A 21522-nucleotide genomic window follows, 5' to 3' on the forward strand; every position below is an offset into this window, starting at 1 on the left:
GCATTAGCCTTAACATGTATTTCCCCTGCCCCAAAATGCATTTGCTGAAATACAAACTGAAGAAGGTGCCTCATATTTAACAGTACATATTTTTTAATATACGGTACTTTTACACCCCATTTCCCCCTTTTGATCTCTGCTTCTTCCCTGGTAAATTACCTACATATCCCCCCCCCACCCCCAAATCTCATGCCTAATTTCTTTCATCACAGCTTCAACGGTCTCAGAAGTAATTTTCAAACCCAGTGTTCTCAGGTGTATTAACCTGATCCTATCCCATCTGGTTGTTAAGCTTTCTATCTGATGTTGAAACTATATAATCCCACAGTATGTAATCTTCATTTTCCTTCTCTTCCTCTGATGACACGACTAGCTATTCCAACATATCCAAATCTTGTGGTTGTTAATTTATCTCTCCTCCTCCATGATCATCTGTATACTTCTCAGGTTATTCAAAACAATGTCCAATCCAATGCCTCTTATTAACAGATAGATTATTGTGATGTCTCCATTTTGTACTCCAAAATTAATAAATCCAAATTCATTAAATCCATTGTAAAAGAGCTAATAAATCTTTCAGATATTGTTGTTGCTAACCCTTTTGTTGATTACAAACATTTTTCCTTCCAGTGCATTCCTTAATTACTTTGCCACTTCCAATTCTAGTTGGACTTTATCAAAAAGAAGGTAACTTACTGAGGCAGAAGTCTCACCACTGGGTCCAAGATTCCGTTATTTCCAAGTGTTAGCAAGCAAAATATATGAAACTAGCTTTGCCCGGCTATGCGTTGCTGTGGCTTATGGGAATCATTTGTTGGCCAGGTGGAATAGCAGTGAATAGCCTTGCAGCCTCAAAGCCTGGCTGTTTTCTGGAGTAGCTGGAGTAGTACCCTCAATCAAAGAGCTGCTGTGAAGCCTGGCTACTTCCTTTGTAGGGGAATCATTGTTTGGCCAGCTTGAATTGCACTGAATAGTCTTGCAGCATAAAAGCCTGGCTGCTTTCTACATAGGGCATCCTTGCTAGGCCAGGTTGAATAGCACTGAATAGCCTTGCTGCTTGCAAGCCTGGCCACTTTCTACCATGCGGAATAATTGTTTGGCCAGTTTGAATAGCAATTAATAGTCTCAGTGTGGCAGGTATGAATGCTGCAATTAGGCACCTTGATTAGCACTTAATGGCCTTGCAGCTTCAAAGCCTGGCTGCTTCCTGCCTGGGGGAATCCTTTGTTGGGAAGTGTTAGCTGTTCCTGATTGTTCCCTTTCTGGAATTCCCAATTTCCCTGCTTTCAGAGTGTTGCTCTTTATTTATTGTCCTGGTTTTAGAGATTATATTGTTTTGTATTATTATACCACAGTAATTATTTCATGTTATATTTATAATCTTATATTATCTGCTTAGAAGTGGATTATATCAGGCCCCTTCTACACAGCTGTATAAAATGCACACTGAACTGGATTATATGGCAATGTGGGCTCAAGATAACCCAGTTCAAAGCAAATAATATAAGATTATAAATGGGTAATATAGCTCTGTGGAAAGACCTTGAATCTACACTGCCATATAATCCAGTTCAAATCTGTATTTTATAGGCAGTGTGGATCAGGCCTAAGTGCACTCAGCCTGTGCCCTGGGTGTCATTTTGGCTGAGGGAGTTGCTAGGATACAAAGGGGGCAGGGCCTAAAGGCAGCGGGGGGGGGGGGGGGGGCTAAAGGCAGCAGAGTCTACCTTTCTAACTGGCAGTTAGAGGGAGAAAGTCTCTTCCTCATTCTCTGTAATTTGGACTATTTTTCTAGGTTTTTTTATTGAAAGACATATTTTGGATGACTATGTATTTTGTGGCCAAATTTGGTGTGATTTGGTTTAGTGGTTTTATTGTTTACTCCATAGTAAAATGAACATTACATTTATATATATATACTAGCTGTGCCCGGCCACGCGTTGCTGTGGCGAAGTATGGTGGTATGGGAAATAAAGTATTGAGGAATTGGTGGTAGTTAAGGTCAAGGGTAAAGGTTTTCCCCAGACATTAAGTCCAGTCGTGTCTTACTCTGGAGGTTGGTGCTCATCTCCATTTCTAAGCCGAAGAGCCGGCGTTGTCCGTAGACTCCTCCAAGGTCATGTGGGATGACTACATGGAGTGGCGTTACCTTCCCGCCGGAGCAGTACCTATTGATGCACTCACATTTGCATGTTTTCGAACTTCTGGGTTGGCAGAAGCTGGAGCTAACAGTGGGGGCTCTCTCCGCTCCCCCAATTCAAACCTGTGGCCTTTCAGTCCAGAAGTTCAGCAGCTCAGCGCTTTAACACGCTGCGCCATCAGGGGATATTTCCTAAAGGTTGTGAATATACAATATTTCTGATTGGTTTTTTGTTAGTTTGTTGGAGGCAAGTATGAATGCTGCAATTAGGAAAAATGATCAGGATGTAATGGCCTTGCAGCTTTAAAGCCTGGCTGTTTCCTCCCTGAGTGAATTTTTTGTTGGGAGGTGTTAGCTGGCCCTGATTGTTTCCTGTCTGGAATTCCCTTGTTTTCAGAGTGGTGTTGTTTGCGATATTTTATGTGCTTCTACTGTCTGTGGCCCTGAGAAAACAGGATTTGCCAGACTTTGATGATGGGAATACTTTGTTGGGAGGTGTTAGCTGGTCCTGATTGTTTCCTGTATGGAATTCCCCTGTTTATTTACTGTCCTGGTTTTAGAGATTATATTGTTCTGCATTATTCTATCCCAGTAATTATTTCATATTAAAGAAGAATCTCACTTATCCAACATTCGCTTATACAATGTTCTGGATTATCCAACGCAGTCTGCCTTTTCATAATCAATGTTTTTGTAGTCAGTGTTTTAAATTCATTGTGATATTTTAGTGGTAAATTTGTAAATACAGTACAGTAGAGTCTCACTTATCCAACATAAACGGGCCGGCAGAACGTTGGATAAGCGAATATGTTGGATAATGAGGAATTAAGGATAACCCTATTAAACATCAAATTAAGTTATGATTTTACAAATTAAGCACCAAAACATCATGTTAGACAACAAATTTGTCAGAAAAAGTAGTTCAGTACACAGTAATGCTATATAGTAATTACTGTATTTATGAATTTAGCACCAAAATATCACGATATATTGAAAGCATTGACTACAAAAATGTGTTGGATAATCCAGAACGTTGGATAAGCGAGTGTTGGATAAGTGAGACTCTACTGTAAATACTACATAGCATTACTGCACATGGAACTACTTTTTCTGTCAAATTTGTTGTATAATATGATGTTTTGGTGCTTAATTTGTATAACGATTACCTAATTTGATGTTTAATTGGCTTTTCCTGAATCCCTTCTTATTATCCAACATATTCACTTATCCTGCCAGCCTGTTTACGTTGGATAAGTGAGACTCTACTGTATATTTCTAATCTTATATTATCTGCTCAGAACTGGATTATATGAGGCTCCTTCTTCACAATTGTATAAAATGCACACTGAAGTGGATTATATGGTAGTGCGGAGTCAAGATAATCCAGTGCAAAGCAGATAATATAAGATTATAAATGGGTTATATAGCTGTGTAGAAGGGCCTTGAGTCTACACTGCCATATAATCCAGTGCAAATTAGATAATCTGTGGAAGAAGCCTAAGTGAGGCCTAAATTTGCCTGTCCCCTAACTGAAACCTGGCTGTCCCTTGTTTGCTAGGCAACCAAGTGGGCAGAGATTAGCCCTCTAAACTGGCAGCAATTGGATAAAAAAAATTATTGCTCTCCCTCTAATTAGGACTTTATTTTTCTTTTCTTTTTGTTGTATCAACCTTGAGGCGTGGATGATGGGTTGTGTTGTCAAATTTTGAGGTTGGGGGGCCTGTACTTTTGTTGTTTTGTGAATTGCCGTGATGCCATCACTCTTTTATATATATAGATATAGATTGAGGTTTTATAAAGAAAGAAATGATTTGGGGTCCAGTGTCCATTGGTGATCTACTTTCTAGATCTCCAGGTGCAGGACAAAGGGAGGTGGTGATGAAATCCTGGCTCTCCCAAACAATTTTGCCAGGGGCTCTTTTCAGTTTTTATGACTGTTTCTATGTTAAGGAACTGTTTTGGCTTATCCTCCCTTAATCCAGGAAGATAAATTGCTAACTGGAGCTTATTTCCAGGTGGCAGAATATTTGTCATTGCTTATTTTCTCTACAAACTCCTATGGGTGATAGCATTAGCAGACACCTATAGGGTGATAGCGATATCTAATTTATTCTGATGTCACCCAACTCTATTACTCCTTTCTACCCAAAGCCAAGGATGCCATCCTGTTTTTAGTAATGGACTGGATGAGGGCTAACAAGTTGAAAGTAAATTCAGACAAGACAGTGGTACTCCTGGTCAGTCGTAAGGCAGAACAGGGTATAGGGTTACAGCCTGAGTTGTATGGGGTCGCTCTCCCACTGAAGAGCACAGGTTTGCATCTGGGGGTGATCCTGGATTCATCACTGACCCTGGAACTTCAGGTGTTGGTGGTGGCTAGGAGCACCTTTGCACAGTTAAAACTTGTGCTCCAGCTGCGCCCATACCTTGAGATGCCAGATCTGGAGATAGTAGTTCATGCTTTAGTCACATCCCATCTGGACTACTGCTACGCTCTCTATGTAGGGTTGCCTTTGAAGACAGTTCGGAAGCTTCAATTGGTTCAGAGATTGGCAGCCAGGTTATTAACTGGAGCACCGTACAGGGAGCAGACAATTCCCATGTTATGGCAGCTCCACTGACTGCCGATCTGCTTCCAGGCTAAATATAAAGTGCTGGTTATCTATATATATAAAAGAGTGATGGCATCACGGCAATTCACAAAACAACAAAAGTACAGGCCCCCCAACCTCAAAATTTGACAACACAACCCACCATCCACGCCTCAAGGTTGATACAACAAAAAGAAAAGAAAAATAAAGTCCTAATTAGAGGGAGAGCAATAATTTTTTTTATCCAATTGCTGCCAGTTTAGAGGGCTAATCTCTGCCCACTTGGTTGCCTAGCAAACAAGGGACAGCCAGGTTTCAGTTAGGGGACAGGCAAATTTAGGCCTCACTTAGGCTTCTTCCACAGATTATCTAATTTGCACTGGATTATATGGCAGTGTAGACTCAAGGCCCTTCTACACAGCTATATAACCCATTTATAATCTTATATTATCTGCTTTGCACTGGATTATCTTGACTCCGCACTACCATATAATCCACTTCAGTGTGCATTTTATACAATTGTGAAGAAGGAGCCTCATATAATCCAGTTCTGAGCAGATAATATAAGATTAGAAATATACAGTAGAGTCTCACTTATCCAACGTAAACAGGCTGGCAGGATAAGTGAATATGTTGGATAATAAGAAGGGATTCAGGAAAAGCCAATTAAACATCAAATTAGGTAATCGTTATACAAATTAAGCACCAAAACATCATATTATACAACAAATTTGACAGAAAAAGTAGTTCCATGTGCAGTAATGCTATGTAGTATTTACAGTAGAGTCTCACTTATCCAACACTCGCTTATCCAACGTTCTGGATTATCCAACACATTTTTGTAGTCAATGCTTTCAATATATCGTGATATTTTGGTGCTAAATTCATAAATACAGTAATTACTATATAGCATTACTGTGTACTGAACTACTTTTTCTGACAAATTTGTTGTCTAACATGATGTTTTGGTGCTTAATTTGTAAAATCATAACTTAATTTGATGTTTAATAGGGTTATCCTTAATTCCTCATTATCCAACATATTCGCTTATCCAACGTTCTGCCGGCCCGTTTATGTTGGATAAGTGAGACTCTACTGTACTGTATTTACAAATTTACCACTAAAATATCACAATGAATTTAAAACACTGACTACAAAAACATTGATTATGAAAAGGCAGACTGCGTTGGATAATCCAGAACATTGTATAAGCGAATGTTGGATAAGTGAGATTCTTCTTTAATATGAAATAATTACTGGGATAGAATAATGCAGAACAATATAATCTCTAAAACCAGGACAGTAAATAAACAGGGGAATTCCATACAGGAAACAATCAGGACCAGCTAACACCTCCCAACAAAGTATTCCCATCATCAAAGTCTGGCAAATCCTGTTTTCTCAGGGCCACAGACAGTAGAAGCACATAAAATATCGCAAACAACACCACTCTGAAAACAAGGGAATTCCAGACAGGAAACAATCAGGGCCAGCTAACACCTCCCAACAAAAAATTCACTCAGGGAGGAAACAGCCAGGCTTTAAAGCTGCAAGGCCATTACATCCTGATCATTTTTCCTAATTGCAGCATTCATACTTGCCTCCAACAAACAAACAAAAAACCAATCAGAAATATTGTATATTCACAACCTTTAGGAAATATCCCCTGATGGCGCAGCGTGTTAAAGCGCTGAGCTGCTGAACTTCTGGACTGAAAGGCCACAGGTTTGAATTGGGGGAGCGGAGAGAGCCCCCACTGTTAGCTCCAGCTTCTGCCAACCCAGAAGTTCGAAAACATGCAAATGTGAGTGCATCAATAGGTACTGCTCCGGCGGGAAGGTAACGCCACTCCATGTAGTCATCCCACATGACCTTGGAGGAGTCTACGGACAACGCCGGCTCATCGGCTTAGAAATGGAGATGAGCACCAACCTCCAGAGTAAGACACGACTGGACTTAATGTCTGGGGAAAACCTTTACCCTTGACCTTAACTACCACCAATTCCTCAATACTTTATTTCCCATACCACCATACTTCGCCACAGCAACGCGTGGCCGGGCACAGCTAGTTACCTATAAATCCCTAAATGGTTCGGGCCCAGGCTATCTGATAAACTGTATCTTCCTTTATAAACCACCTCGGGTAGTGTGATCATTGGAGGAGGCCCTGCTCTCAGTCCCACCTCCATCCCAAGCGTGGTTGGTGGGAACAAGAGAGGGGGGCCTTCTCTGTGATTGCGCCCCTCTCCCGCCTCTGGAACTCCCTTCCCAAAGAAATAAAAACAACCCCTTCCCTCCTCTTTTAAAAACCTTTAAAAATGCACCTATGCACTTTAGCTTATGGAAAGGAGGAGAACTAGATCATCTTAAGATACGACCTTACTTGGAAGCAGGTAACCCACTCTGGCTCTACAGGCTTTTAAAATATAAATGCATTTTAACTATTTAAACTTATTATTGTTTCCATGTTTATTTAATAACTTTTTTCCTTTTATTATTATATGTTTTTGTTAAAGTTGCTTTATGTACTATTTGATTTGGCATGTTCGCATTATTTTTATGGCACTGAATATTTACCATTATTGTTTGGAAACCATCCAAAGGTGAGATAGGGCAGTTTCTAAATCAAATTATTAATTGATTTATTATTTAGCATTAACCCTTTTGGCATTCTGGAGGAAGCATGCTTAGGCCAAGATATATCCATATAAAGCTAAATCATAGCATTTTGTTACATCCAAATGCCACTGTTGTGCAGTGTTTACAGTCAACTCTGCAGAAGATGCTTCAGCTGTACTTCATAAAAAGAAAAATCAGCCTATTTAGTAAGCTTTGCAAATCCTGATTAGTTATCAAGAAATGGTTTCTTTTTATATAGTTATTTTTTAAATGTATATACTGGGAGTTGCAAAAATATATCTGGTGGAGAAGGGTCGTGAATGGAAAAAGTTTAAGAAGCCTGGGCTACAGTGCCTGATATTCCTTGTGTGTCTCTCTTTCAAGTTGTAACTGGGTGGGTGTGATTCTGCTTAGCTTTCCACGATCTGGTGCCTTCAGAGTATTTAGGGCTGAACCTTATTTAGCCCTCATTGGCTGTATTTGTACATTATGAAAAGACATAATGCATACCTTATTCTGACTGAACATGAGCATTGTAGTGGTACATGTAGTTTCTCAATTTCTTCTTCAGCTCTCCTTCCTTAGGTTGATGTTGGCTTTCAAACTGTGCTTTTTGGGGGAGCACCAAAGTAGAAAACTTGGTTTATATGTCCAAGTATATTATCCCTTCCTGGTTATTTTTTCCTTCTTATGCAGCATGGTATTTACTCAGAATAAGCCATGAATGTGCTCATCTTTAACTACACAGAAAACAAGCTAAAGGTTTTTCCTTTGCAATGAGTTTTTTGTGTGGAGAAATCTTTTATATGGAGGAGCCTTTTATATGGCAGAGTATTCTTCTCTGCAACATGTAGCCATATTGTAGTGAGATATAACCCAGCCATAGATTTGTTGCTTCAGTGGGAGATCAGCTTTTGTTGTGTGATCGTTGAGAACAGCTTGAAACCCTTGTATGTATGTCACCAGCCTATGCAGACTTCAAGTACATGTTGCCAGCAGCTTCCCTTGCATCTAACCACTATTTACTGTGTATATATGTTTAGAAGTCAGGCATTTGTATAAGACAAAAACACTACACAGAAAACCTGGATTGACTTATACATGGGTCACTCTTGGAATAGGGACCAGCATGAAGGCAGTGAGAAGAGGCAGAAGCAAGAAACTCCCACCCCATTACCCCTTCTTTGTCCAAACCAGAGAATGAAAGCCAGGCCTTCCTCCTTCTTCAATCTTCTTTTTCAGACCAAGCAGACTTCAGCAGCAGTGTGGTGAAGCCACTTTAGCAGCAGCCATGTTAAGTAAGGGATTAAGTGCATAAGGTTATCTGCAAAGACTTCTATGAACATTTGAATTAAAACTGGCCACCACAGTGTCTCTACAGATATCCTTATCACTTAATGCCCTACTTAACATGGCCACTACTGCTTCTCTCTAACTGAATTCAAATTGGCCTCCACAGTCTCTGCAAAAAAACCTTATGAATTTAACCCTGTAATTAAAATGGCTGCTATTGCTTCACTTTGTCTTAAGCATCCAAAATAGCTCCCCCATGTTGCTGCCGAATTCCAGTTGTGCCCAAATGAACAGATATTCTCCTTCTCTGTAGCTCTTCCTAAGTATGGCCTCCCTATGCATTTTTAAAGGAGAGGAAGATACTTGGTTCATGCCCCTAACCTTTACCTTTGTTCTTATCAGGAAAAACCATCATTTTGGACCTAAAACTTGCCTCAGTTTATACATGAAATTGATTTATACATGAACATATTTGATAATTTTTGGCAGTAGAAATGCCCAGTTGAAGGATCCTATAGGGAGTTACTGTTCTTAACTTGGAAGGTATTAAAATAAAATAATTAGGGATATGTAGGGTGCCCAAATGAAGGGATGGTATTTTTCCAGATATGGCCTTGGTGGTTGCTTCTTTAGAGTATACCTTGTCTTTTATCACACATTGATTTCAGATTGCTTTTCAGAGCCTGGAAACACTTTCATATACTGTATAAATTGAACACTTCCCTGGCTTTTCACCAAGAATGATGTTAGTTTATCAAAGTGAGATTGCCACTACTGATATTGATATTAAATCAATGCTAACATTTATAAAGTATACCTAGTAGTGTATAAACTGTAATACAGTTGCAGCAGCACTCTGAACGATTACAGCCAATTTTCCTACCATTCAGAAAGGTGAACTGTAAGGAAGTGGAAGACTTGAGTTAATTGTCCTTGAAACACTAGCATTTTTGATCTAATGACCAGCCTCATTATTGAGAAATAATTAATGTACTGTGTGCCACATTGGCAGTATACATGACATACTATAGGTCATAAGAGACTTGGGAAAAAGTGCTATCAGTTTGAGTATGCTGATGATGCCCGGTTCTCTTGCCCTTTTAAATGAAAATGAGATGGACTTGTGGAAATTTTGAAGTTGCTCTTCTGAAGCAGCATCACTGGCTGCCAATAATTTTCCAATCCCAATTCAAAGTGCAGGTTATGACCTACAAAGTCCTTAATGATTCGGGTCCTGCTTATCTTCGTGACCATGTCTCAACCTATGAACTGGCGCGGGCTCTTAGATCTGCCTGGGAGGCCCCTCTCTTGCTCCCACCTCCGTCACATGTGGGGATGAGGGCCTTCTTGGTAGTGGCTCCCAGCTCTGGTACTCTCTCCCCAGGGAAATCAGACTAGCCCCCACCCTGTCCACATTCCGTAAAGACTTGAAGACATGGATGTTTCAACATGCCTTTGAACAATAGGTCAGCTCGTAATTTATTTCTGCCCAGTCCAAATTGTTTACTGTAGTGGCTTCTAGCACTTTATTTCCATTCCTGGTCATATTTTGTTTCGTTTTGCCCAAACCCTGCCCTTTCCCCTTGCAATTTTATTTTATCCCACTTTTTGGATGTTTATTGATGTATTTTATGATGCTTTTACTCTGTGGTTTTAATTGCTTTCAATTATATTGTTGTGCATTTTTATTTTCTATCTTGTACACTGTTCTTCGGGCTTGGTCCCCATGTAAGCTGCCCCGAGTCCCTTTGGGGAGATGGAGGCGGGTTATAAGAATAAAGTTGTATTATATTATATTATTATAGAAGTCCAAATGCAACTGTTGTATGAAGTGCCTTTCAGCAGCTGGACAGAGATAGCCTAGCCACAGTTATTCCCACTTGGGAGCATATTCTTTGCATCACTGCTTCTTAAATAGTGGGTCCCAACCTCAAATGGAGTCCCCTTAGCTCAATGCTGGGATCTTGAAAAATTTAGGAACAGTAAAAGATTTCTGAATGTCACCTAGTGACTGTTTTAAACAGTTACAAAATCTGTTGTGCAGTGTTTATAGTGGGCTCTAAAGAAGATGCTTCAGTTGTACTTAATAAAAAGAAAACCCAGCCAGTTTAGCAAACCTTGCAAATGCTAATTTATTCTCAGTGAATATTTGATTTTTATATCTATATTATATACCTATATAACTGAAATCACATAAAAATTCCTTGGAGAGAAAGCAGTTATGAGTGGAAACATTTAAAAAGCCCTGCTTTAGATCACTTCATATACTTATTCATGAGCTGCCTTTGCGAACTTCCAGGAAACCACAAATAGCACAAAATAAGCAACATGTAGTAATTGGGACCACTATAGGTCAACATTGACTCCTGTTGCACTTCTAAAAACAGTTTTGACCTATACAACCCTAAACAACATGGGAGCTCCTTTTTCTACACGCTTGTGCTTGCATTCCTTTAAGTACCAGTTGGTAAAACTAAAAAAAAAAGAAAACAGGATTTTTACAGCTTTCAGTCTTAACTCTGCTGGTGTTTCATTGTGCACTGCTGTGACTTGCTTTTATTTATTTTGTAGATTGCTCCCAACACTTTGGCTGAATAGTAGCTAATTAATAGTTGCAAAAAATAAATAAATACATACCTACATTAAAGTGATAAATAGAAGGAAAATGTGACTCTCCTTACCTTTCTCTGGCAAGTGCAATTGCAGAAGAAAACTTTAAGTTGTGTTTTTGGCCAGGGTAACATTGGCTTGTGCAGTGAATTTGGACTGTGGAAATGGATAGTTTACAGCAGAAAAGTGTTATTGGCAGAGAATTGGTCCAAAAATAAGACTTAGAATTTAGTTTTATGTGTGCTGTAATCAAATTCAAAAGTAGATGTATTTGCCTCAAGTGGTTTACATATGCCCAAAAATGATCTTTTATGAAGTAAGCCTTCAGCCTCAAAGTCTCTTCGGTTTAGCATGAAGAAAATATATGGCATAATACTGGATTTTGTTAACATCAGATACTATTGTGCCTTTTTCTCAAAGCCATTTATAAGTATCTAGGGATGCTGAGCTTCAGCAAGCAGACTATAGGCCTTTGAATACGTTTTTGTAAAATAAACCTGTTCCAAAAAATCAAGTGGAAAGATTAGCCTGCTAGAGTATGTCAGGATTTTGAAACTGCGGGGTTTAAATATTTTTTTTGCTCTCAGAAACCTACCAGAGCACAAATTTAATAACACATTTTTGTGCTAAACGAACACTTTCCAACCTTTTAATAGATCCTTTTTTCTCATATAGGAGTTTTGAATTCATTTTATGTTCACGAGGCCTAATACTAGCGAGTAGCATGGAATGTGGTGAAAAAGGAGAACCACAACCATCATTGCTGCTTTCATCTTAGTTTAGACCTCAGATGTCAACTCAATGTTCTCCTCCTCCTTTCTCTATGACCTCTTTGCCATTCTGAATTGTCTGCCCGATTAAGACACGTTGAGGTCCTGAACTATATCAGGTTTACAAAGCACCATACAATTCTTAGATGGGCATTATTTTAAAAATTATGGAAACCAGGACACATATCACCAAGCTATATTAGAGGGCTATCAAGATTCCAAAAATAGTTAAAGAGACAAGATGCAGAAACAAAGGAGGGGCTGCAGCAGTTTGCTTTTGCTTGAATCTACTGGAAAGGGAATGATTTTGTCTTCACATCTCCTCCCTGAGATGTGAGAGCAACCCACTTTTTTGCATGTTAAACTCAGTTTGGAGCCATCAAGTAAGCTGAGGACAAAGAAGGAAAGCAAGAGGAGAAAAAAGAAAACTGGACTTTTAAAAACAGCTGGAGAAAATGGGACAACAGAGGATTGATTGGGAGTCTCTCTGCCAAATCAGAATAATTGGAGAGTATGCCCTTACCCTTAATCCTTAATGAAATGGATGGATGCATACAGCCTATTATATCAGAATACAAATGCATCAATGCATGAACACATTGAAATCCTCAGCGCAAAGGGTGGGAAGCCATGCGAAGATGACTATGGGAACAAAAACATTTTTATCTATTGAAGAAAACAAAATTTCGATCTTGAAGATGCTAGGCAAACCTCATTGGGGTTGTATTCCATTGCTGAGTTACATTGGTGAGAGCGTCTTTTCACTGTTGTCTTCCTTCCTTCCCCTCTTCTCCCACTCTTTCTATTTCCTCTCCTTTGCCATGTTCTCACCTCATACATAGTCTGCCTATTTCTCCGCTACCAGAGAGCTGGGGATGAATTTTCTTGGCTGGTGCCTGGCTGGTTTATGAACATCTAATAGAGGCTCCATGAGAAATCCTGCTTCCTTAATCCACCAGTCTAGCTAAGCCTCCTATGATGAAGAATGATCCTCTGCACATTTTGCTGTCCTCCGCTTTGGCTGTATTGCCACAGCAACTGAGGCAATACTATTCTGACAGGCTTTGGTATCCATCTGGTGCTTCCATGAATCTTGGCTATTATCTTCTCCAAGACCTAAAAAGACTTTTTTTGTCCAAAACCCTGGATGGATGGGGCCATTCAGTATAGACAATACTGAACAAAAAGGATAAATCATCTGACTTGATTAGCCTTCCCTTGGATATAAGGGAATAACAATAGTAGTAGTAGTAGTAGTAGTAGTAATGAAGAAGAAGTATGGTAATCTCTGAGTGCAAGGAAATTTCACACAAGCAAACAAAAATCACCTTGCTATTTTTTATTTCTTTGTTTTCAGTTTTGTTTCTAAAATGTGTAATACAATAGAATAGACTCTGAGTTAACTGGGACTCAAGCAACTGGCAAAAAAATCAAATAAATAATATTTTTTTAAGTTATTTTTTAATTACAGTAAAACAGTGTTATATTTAGTTTAGTTTGTCTTTATTTGTTTTAATTTGCTTTTAATTAATGTATTTCAATGGTAATATCAGGTCAATACAGAGTTTATGATATGGTATAGTATGGGGTAAAGTAAGATCTATTTTTATAGTAACTCTCAAGCAACCAGAAATTATATTTATCCAGCCTCCAGCAATTTCCATAGTTAACTGAGAGTTAACTTGTTTGGATATAAATATGGAAGGAAGGGGGGAAAAAGATCCATGTAGCATCCCTCTCGGTATAAGCATAAAATACATGCTATATTTATATCCATGTGTAGATACATTTCACAGCGCTTTCAAACAAACATTGAGTTTCTGAGGACCCTAATCATATATTTCATTTTATTTTAGGGACCTTCTTAATGCGTGACCAAAATATCTATGCACGCTTCCTCCGGGACTCCCGTTTACTAGCTCCTTGCTTTTTCTCCCTTTGCTTTTATGTCCCCCGTCTGCCGCTAATTAGCTTCCGTCCCTCTGGTTGCTTGTCTTGCATCCTCTGCACTTTTGTGCTTTTCTCCCTTCTGATCTTTCCAACTGTCAACATCCACTCCTTCCCAAAGATTCCCGTTGCCAAGCAACCACTTCCAATAAAAACCCACGTATTCTTTGTTCAACTTTAAATCATTCAAAATTTTTTGCTGCAGATTGCTGATATGGACTCTTCTCCCCCCACCCAACCACTTGCCTAACCAATATTTTCATCCTAAAGGAAGGGACTGGGAGCCATGAAGGTCTCTTTGATATGTAAAGTATTATTTATTTTGACAGTTGCTCTGCCAGCCTGTGGTTTACATTTACTCCCGTGATAATGCTGCTTCACTTTTGAATTGAGTGATCCAAGTACCATTATTTCCTTGCAGAAATAATGCAGATCAATTTGCTATTACCACACACATTTTGGAGGAAAAAAACTCCAAGAGTCTTAATTGGTTTGTGCACTACGCAGTATTTCCAGGACTTCTTCATTTTAATTGTATTTTGTTTTATAGCTATTTAACCAAGTGGGTAGTGGAGGGGAAAAGTAGTGGGAGGATCCAATTCCAGGTCTTTTTGTTCAGAAGAGGAGTTACAGTGTCCTCTCCCAAAGTATTCTCTTTACTCTGGCAAATGAGTAAGATAAGGAGGCTTTCAAAGTTTGTGGTTGTTTTCTTGTTTGTAATATATTAGCACAGTAGAAGTCAGAGGAACAATTTCTTTGAAGAGTTTATTTCTTCATGCTGGAGGTTTAAAGTACAATCAGCAATCTCTAGGTCGTCCAGCAAAACTCTAGGGTTAGCCTTTCCTGGACATTGATCATAGAATCACACTAGCGGATCTAGATGAGACATGTTTCCTCCAGGCATCTAGTTCCTCCAGCATGACTTCCAATGATTGACCATAAAGTTGCACTGGAGAACCTAGAGATTCATGGAGAGAACATTTTAATTAAATCTATGAATAATCAAATCCCCAAATGTAGAGGGCTGACCGAAACCCTAATCCGCCCCGAGTCCCCTCGGGGAGATAGGGCGGAATACAAATAAAGTTTTATTATTATTAATATGTTACTTCCAAGATAATTTTCATTTCTAATGAAAAGCATAAGCGTGCATTTCAGTAGGCTAAAGAAGAGCACTTGTTAAAGATGAATCTTTTTTATGCATTAATCCTAAACAGACAGAATCCAGGAGTTCAGCATTAAATCCAGACTTTCTCTAAGTAAGCACACATACAGTGGCAATCATGCACTTCTTGAGGTGCATTAGACCCTAGACTTCTAGTCCTCTCTCTTAATTGTGGATTATTAATTGTGCTGGTGAACTGTAAATCCCTCCAGACCTAGCTGAACTAGATAGCACTGAGAGCTGGCATGGCAGAAGATAGGGCTGGACATATTCTCCTTTCTTCCCTGTTTTGAATTATCTCCCTCCCTCCTTTCATCTGTCTCTGTGAACAACTGCTGTTCTACTTTACTGGTTCTGGTTGAAAAATCAGTATATATGAGGGAGCACTGAAACAATGGTTGCCTTATGGTATTTTTGAATTGCAGATAATAAAAGTCTACAAAGCTGCAGTACAGCAGACCTTGGATATCATGTTCCTCCCAGGAGGAGGAGAATTTCTTACCAGCACTGATGCAGTAAGCCAAGATTCAGCGGACCGTACCATCATTGCATGGGACTTCCACACAGCTGCGAAGGTCTCCAATCAAATCTTTCATGTGAGATATTTTATGTTATATTTCTTTTTTAGTGACACATTCAAAATATTCATTTATAACAGCTTTTTTTCTCTTGGAAAGGGGCAAAATCTAATTTGTGTCATTGCAGCTGACTGGCTAGAGGATGATGTGGTTTTGCTAATCCTTCCATTGGGCTCTACTGCTATTCAACCCAGTGTGGTATTTGTGGGAACAGCAGCACAGCCTTGCATCTTGATTGATTGAGTGCATGAAGAGGGTATGATTTTCAGTCTCTCTCTGCCAGGCCATTGTTACTTCGTCACTGAACCTAGACTTGAAGGTAGATGTCTCAAACTCCAATTTTGATCAACATCGCTGCTGTAAATGCACCACCACAAGTGGAGTTGATAAAGAAGGCAGCACAGTGGCAGATGAAAAATGACAAATGGTGCCTCCATGAAAGTGTGGAGGATGGCAATAAAACCCACCCTTGTCAGGAGATAAAATTACTCTGCTAACACCAACATTTGTTGCTGTATCTTTGCTGCCACTATGTCTTGGTCTAAAATTGACTTCTGACGATTTAAGGTGGCTTCCACGGGCATGTGTCACCAGCAAGTTTCTATCCTGAGAACTAGTCTGGATAATTATCAAGGCAGTAAGAGCAAATGCAAAATCTGCAAACTTTCAAAAGAGCTATATGTCTTAATCAGACAAAGACTGTAAGAAATAGGCATGCAGGAGGAAACAAGAGTGGCAGTGCTGGAGTATGCTGCATATACTGTCAAGTATTGTTTTAGCACTTTTAAAAACTTAATAAAAGTTGACTTTCTTTTTGAAAATACTATACACTCAGGCCTGTAGCGAGGGGGGGGGGGTTTAGGGGTTCAACCCCCCCCCCCCCCGAAAATTTTCAAGTTATAAAAAAAATCTCGTTTACTCATGAATTTTAACTGGTTAACCAAATCCCCATGCTAAGTCTATGAGATGCAAAACATTAAGAGTCCCTCCAGGCACTATCTCAAGCAGATATTGACAGGTTTGTAGCGGGGAGGGGTATGTGCTAGGGGTTCAACCCCCCCCCCCCGGAAATTTTCAAAACCCCTCCCGAAATTTTTTTCTGGCTACGGCCCTGTATACACTGCCCTTTTTTGCACAGTTCCACTTGTGTTCTGATTGCTAGACCAGCTTTCTTTTCTAGCAGTCTTTGTTCTCTAGCACATGTTTGAATTCTCATTGGAATTTATGTCTGTGTCAGATTTGGAAGGACATACGTTTCCATCTTCACTATGGAATGTGGACATGTAGGATAGACCAGAGCTTGGCATTGTTTACTATGCTGACTGTGGGAGGGAGTTCAAAAAGTTACCCTTCCAGATTCTGGAATGGATGGCAGCTCAGTGATAGGTGGTATGCTTTGCATGTGACAGTCCCTGCCATCTCCAGTCAACGGCATCAGGGAGCAGGTCTCCGCTCCCCAAAAGTTATTGTCTACTCAGGTAAACAGTACAGAGCTAGACAGACAAAATAATTTGACCTGACATAAAGCAAGTTCCTGTATTCCATCTAGGATGATACTCTCTACTTGCTAAATGCCTTAAGGCAGAGTCATAATTTGTAAGTGAGGTACAAGAGCAAGCTTCTGTCTCTTGTACTTGGTTTGGCCATTGTGTGCACATTAACATTAATAGGTGACTTAGGACTTATTTGTCTGCCTCAAAATGATGAAGAGAGGTAACACAGGTAGAACCTGTACATTCTGTCTGTACATTCTGACCCATATATGACACTAACTTATATACACGGCATTGCCTGGGTGTCAGGGAGACTTCCCCCACGTTACTTTCTCCACCTCGCTTCCATATTTGCCCGATCCTGTGATGACCCATGGGCCTTGTAGTCCTGCTCATGACATTGTGATGCCTGATGAAGAAGAAAACTTGGGTTTTTTACCTTCCCAGTCAGAACTGGATTCTTCCCAGACAGATTCTTCCCAGCCAGATCTGGGAACCTTGCACCTGCAAGAGGGTTATGTTCCAGAAGTATGTCAAACAAACACTGAGGCTACTTCTCCTGTGTTTTCTCGCCATGAGTTTTGTAAACAACAGAGAGGTTTGGAAGCGGCCTCGCGCAGGAGTGCTAGAATAATTGCTAAGAATTTAGCCAATTAAGCCTGCTTTCCATGAGAATCTTTAAGGAGTCAAACATCTGGTCTCAGAGATTAGCTTTCGTTTCTGGTTCCCAGAGAACTGCTCTCGGCGGGAAAGTTAGACTCTATATAGGTGTTTTACCCGCGGAGTAACTTTGCGGAGTCAATTCGTCAGCCTCCGGAGCGAGTTGTGTCTGAACAGCGCGCTCCGTTTCAAGCCTCGTTCCTGCTCAAGCCTTGTCCTTGTTTCCAGCCTTCGCTCCTGTTTCCCAGCCTTTGTTTACCTACGGACCTTGCCTTGTTTCCCAGGACTAAACCTTGCCTTGTTTCACGGATTTTACCAAGTTATTCCACGGACCTTGTTCTTGTTCCTCGTTACCTTGTTCCACGATTCAAGCCTTGTTTCAAGTATCAAGTTATTTCCTAGCCTTGCTCAAGTTCATGGACTAAAGGACCTTGTCATCTCCCCTCACTTTGCCTGGCAAAGTGAGTGTTTCGGTTATTGGATTACAACTTTGGACCTTAATATTTCATATTGGACATTGTTTCCTTGGACTAATTTTGACCTTTCCTGAAAGGTCTGCTTCTGGACTAACTTTTACATTTGCTTTTATTAACTTTATATATTTCCTTAATAAAGATATTAGATAGAATCTGGCCTCTGCGTATGGTTATTGGTGCTCTGTAGCCTGGGTCGTGACAGTTTGACTCCGCCTCCCATAAGCACCAATTAACCAAGGCCAGAATGTCTACCGGAACCGTGCCGGGTGGGCAGCCGCTTACCTACACCATCGACAAGGATGAGGTGGACCGAATCCGTGATAAGCTCAATGCACAGGATGGGGAAATAAAGGGTTTGAAGGAACGCGGAATCCGTCTTCCGGCCATGGCGTTGCCAACCAAGTTTACTGGAGAAGCTTCTAAGGTTCATGTTTTCCGTCGCCAATGCCAAGCTTATCTAGAGGCCCGTGATGCCGAGTTCCCCCAGGAAGACATCAAGGTGGCGTGGATTTACAGTCTCCTAGACGGGCCAGCGGCTAACTGGGCGACGGCTCTGTTCGACCAAGCCTCCCCACATCTAAGGTCAGCGCAACATTTCTTGGACCACCTTAAGGCGACCTGGGGAATCGAGGACAATTTGGAGGCAGCCGGGCACAAACTCCGCCGCCTCTTCCAAGGAGACAGACCCATGTCTCAGTACATAGCCGAGTTCCGAGTGCTGGCCCACAACACCGGCTGGAACGATGTTGCCCTCAGAGGACAATTTCGGGAGGGTCTCAACATTGAAATGCTGGAGGAAATCTCCAAGGTGGATCCTCCCCAAACGCTTGAAGCACTCATCGATCAATGTTTACGGGCTGAAGTCATGATTGCCAACAGGAAACAGTGGGTACGAGGCCAGAGCGGTAGAGCTGGGGCAAAACCCCCCGCTCCCGCCAGCGTTCAGCCGCGTCCAGTGTGGAGACCCCCACCACCATCCCCATACCCCAGAGGGAGCGAGGAGGTGCCGATGCAGTTGGGCAATGTGCGTCCCAGATTAGATGCCGCCGAGAAGGCCCGCCGCCAACGCCTAAATCTCTGTTGGTATTGCGGGAATGGGGGCCACTTCGCCAGAGAGTGCCCAGCCAAAGGGAAGCCCGCCGCCTGTCTTGCGGCGGCGTCCTCCACGGAGACGAAGGCGTCTGAGGCGGCTGGCACACCGCCGGCGGGGGAAGCCAACGACCGGGCGTAGAGAGGCTCGCCAACCCGGTCAAGAAACCCATTCAAGAGCCGCCAACCGGGGTCCTGTTCCTTCTAGTGGTCACCTTATGGTCAGCAAAAAAGGGACCCGTCATGATCCACGCCATGATAGACTCAGGAGCTACCAACAATTTCATTGATAGAGAGTATGCCGACTCTCTGGGATTACAATATCATGACTTCAAGAATGCCCGTGTGGTGCAAGCCATCGATGGCCGTCCTCTCAAGACGGGCCCCGTAAGCCAGTGGTCGGAACCCACCAGGATGTGGATAAGGGAACATATGGAAGAGATTTCCTTCTTTGTTACTGAAGTTCCCCATTTCCCTGTGATTTTGGGGATTCCATGGCTGACACTTCACGACCCAAGCATCTCCTGGTCCAACAGAGAACTGCAGTTTGCTTCAAAGTACTGCCAAAACCATTGCCTCGTAGCCAAGGTCTGCCATGCCACAGACACCGAGCCCATTATCACCTTGCCAAAGAAGTACTCCGAGTATTGGGATGTATTCAATGAAAAAGAAGCCGAAAAATTACCCCCACATAGGCCTTATGACTGTGCCATTGACTTGGTGGAGGGGGCCCCGATCCCGCGAGGGCATCTCTACTCCCTGACTGAACCAGAGCAAGAAGCTCTCAGGGAATTCATAGAGACAAACCTTCGCAAAGGATTCATCAGACCCTCTCAATCCCCAGCCGCCTCCCCAGTGATGTTTGTGAAGAAGAAGTCAGGGGAATTACGCTTGGTGGTGGACTACAGAGCATTGAACAATATCACTAAGCGGAACAGCTATCCCCTGCCCTTAATCTCGGATCTATTAGACCGACTTCGAGGAGCCAAGGTCTACACCAAGCTGGACCTACGGGGGGCTTATAATCTAGTTCGCATCAGAGAAGGGGACGAGTGGAAGACCGCCTTCCAGACTAAATTCGGATTATTCGAGTCCCGAGTTATGAATTATGGATTATGCGGAGCTCCCGCAACGTTCCAGCATTTTGTCAATGACATTTTTCAGGACTATCTAGATCGGTTCTTGATCATCTACCTGGACGATTTTTTGGTGTTTTCTAGATCACAATCAGAACATGAGAACCACGTTAAAATGGTGTTACAACGATTGCGGGATCATGGACTTTATGCCAAGCTGGAAAAATGCGCTTTTGATCTACAAGAGGTAGATTTCCTGGGGTACCGCATCTCGCCTCTAGGGCTCTCCATGGACCCGGCAAAAGTTTCAGCAGTATTGGAATGGCGGGCGCCAACCAACAAGAAAGAGGTGCAGCGATTCTTGGGGTTCGCGAACTATTACCGCAAGTTCATTCCAGATTTTGCCCGCTGGTCTGACCCAATCACCAGCTGCATCCGTGGGAAACAGCCCTTCCGCTGGACTGATCAAGCAGAGAAAGGGTTCCAGCAACTAAAGAAATTATTCACATCCCAGCCAATCCTTCAGCATCCAGATCCTGAAACCCTTTTTGTGGTGCAAGCGGACGCCTCTGATGTGGCAATTGGGGCTGTGCTCCTACAACCGGTGGGAGATCACCTTCATCCTTGTGCCTATTATTCTCGTCAACTTACCGCACCAGAGAGGAACTATACCATTTGGGAAAAAGAACTATTAGCCATAAAGGCAGCTTTTGAAACTTGGAGACATTGGCTAGAAGGGGCCAAATTTCCCATTGAAGTCCACACTGATCATCGGAATCTAGAGCATCTAAGAACTGCCCGCAAGCTAAATCAGAGGCAGCAACGTTGGGCTTTATTCTTTGAACGTTTCAACTTCCAGATTCATTATGTGACCCCAGCCCAAACCAAGCAAGCAGACGCCCTGTCACGTAAACCGGAATACGCTGCAGGACGCAAGGAGACCTTTGAATCCCAACTACTACAACCCGAGAACTTTGCCACGCTCACAGTGGGGAACACCAAATCCACTCCCATT

The 21522-nt window shown here is 41.6% G+C and overlaps 1 protein-coding gene across 3 annotated transcripts in view; it reads left to right on the forward strand.

Annotated features, from left to right (window-relative positions):
* The window catches only part of wdr25 (WD repeat domain 25), a 154074-nt gene that overhangs the window by 116922 nt on the left and 15630 nt on the right, over positions 1-21522 (forward strand). For all 3 annotated transcript variants that reach the window (XR_010002187.1, XM_003224852.4, XM_008116932.3), the window contains exon 5: positions 15561-15731. Coding sequence is in view for 2 of the 3 variants with exons in the window: in XM_003224852.4 (XP_003224900.1) it covers positions 15561-15731 (171 nt within the window). In the remaining variant the exon portion in view is untranslated. The remainder of the gene's footprint in view (positions 1-15560; positions 15732-21522) is intronic.

This window comes from Anolis carolinensis, chromosome 1 (assembly GCF_035594765.1).
Source record: "Anolis carolinensis isolate JA03-04 chromosome 1, rAnoCar3.1.pri, whole genome shotgun sequence".
Classification (NCBI taxonomy): Eukaryota; Metazoa; Chordata; class Lepidosauria; order Squamata; family Dactyloidae; genus Anolis; species Anolis carolinensis.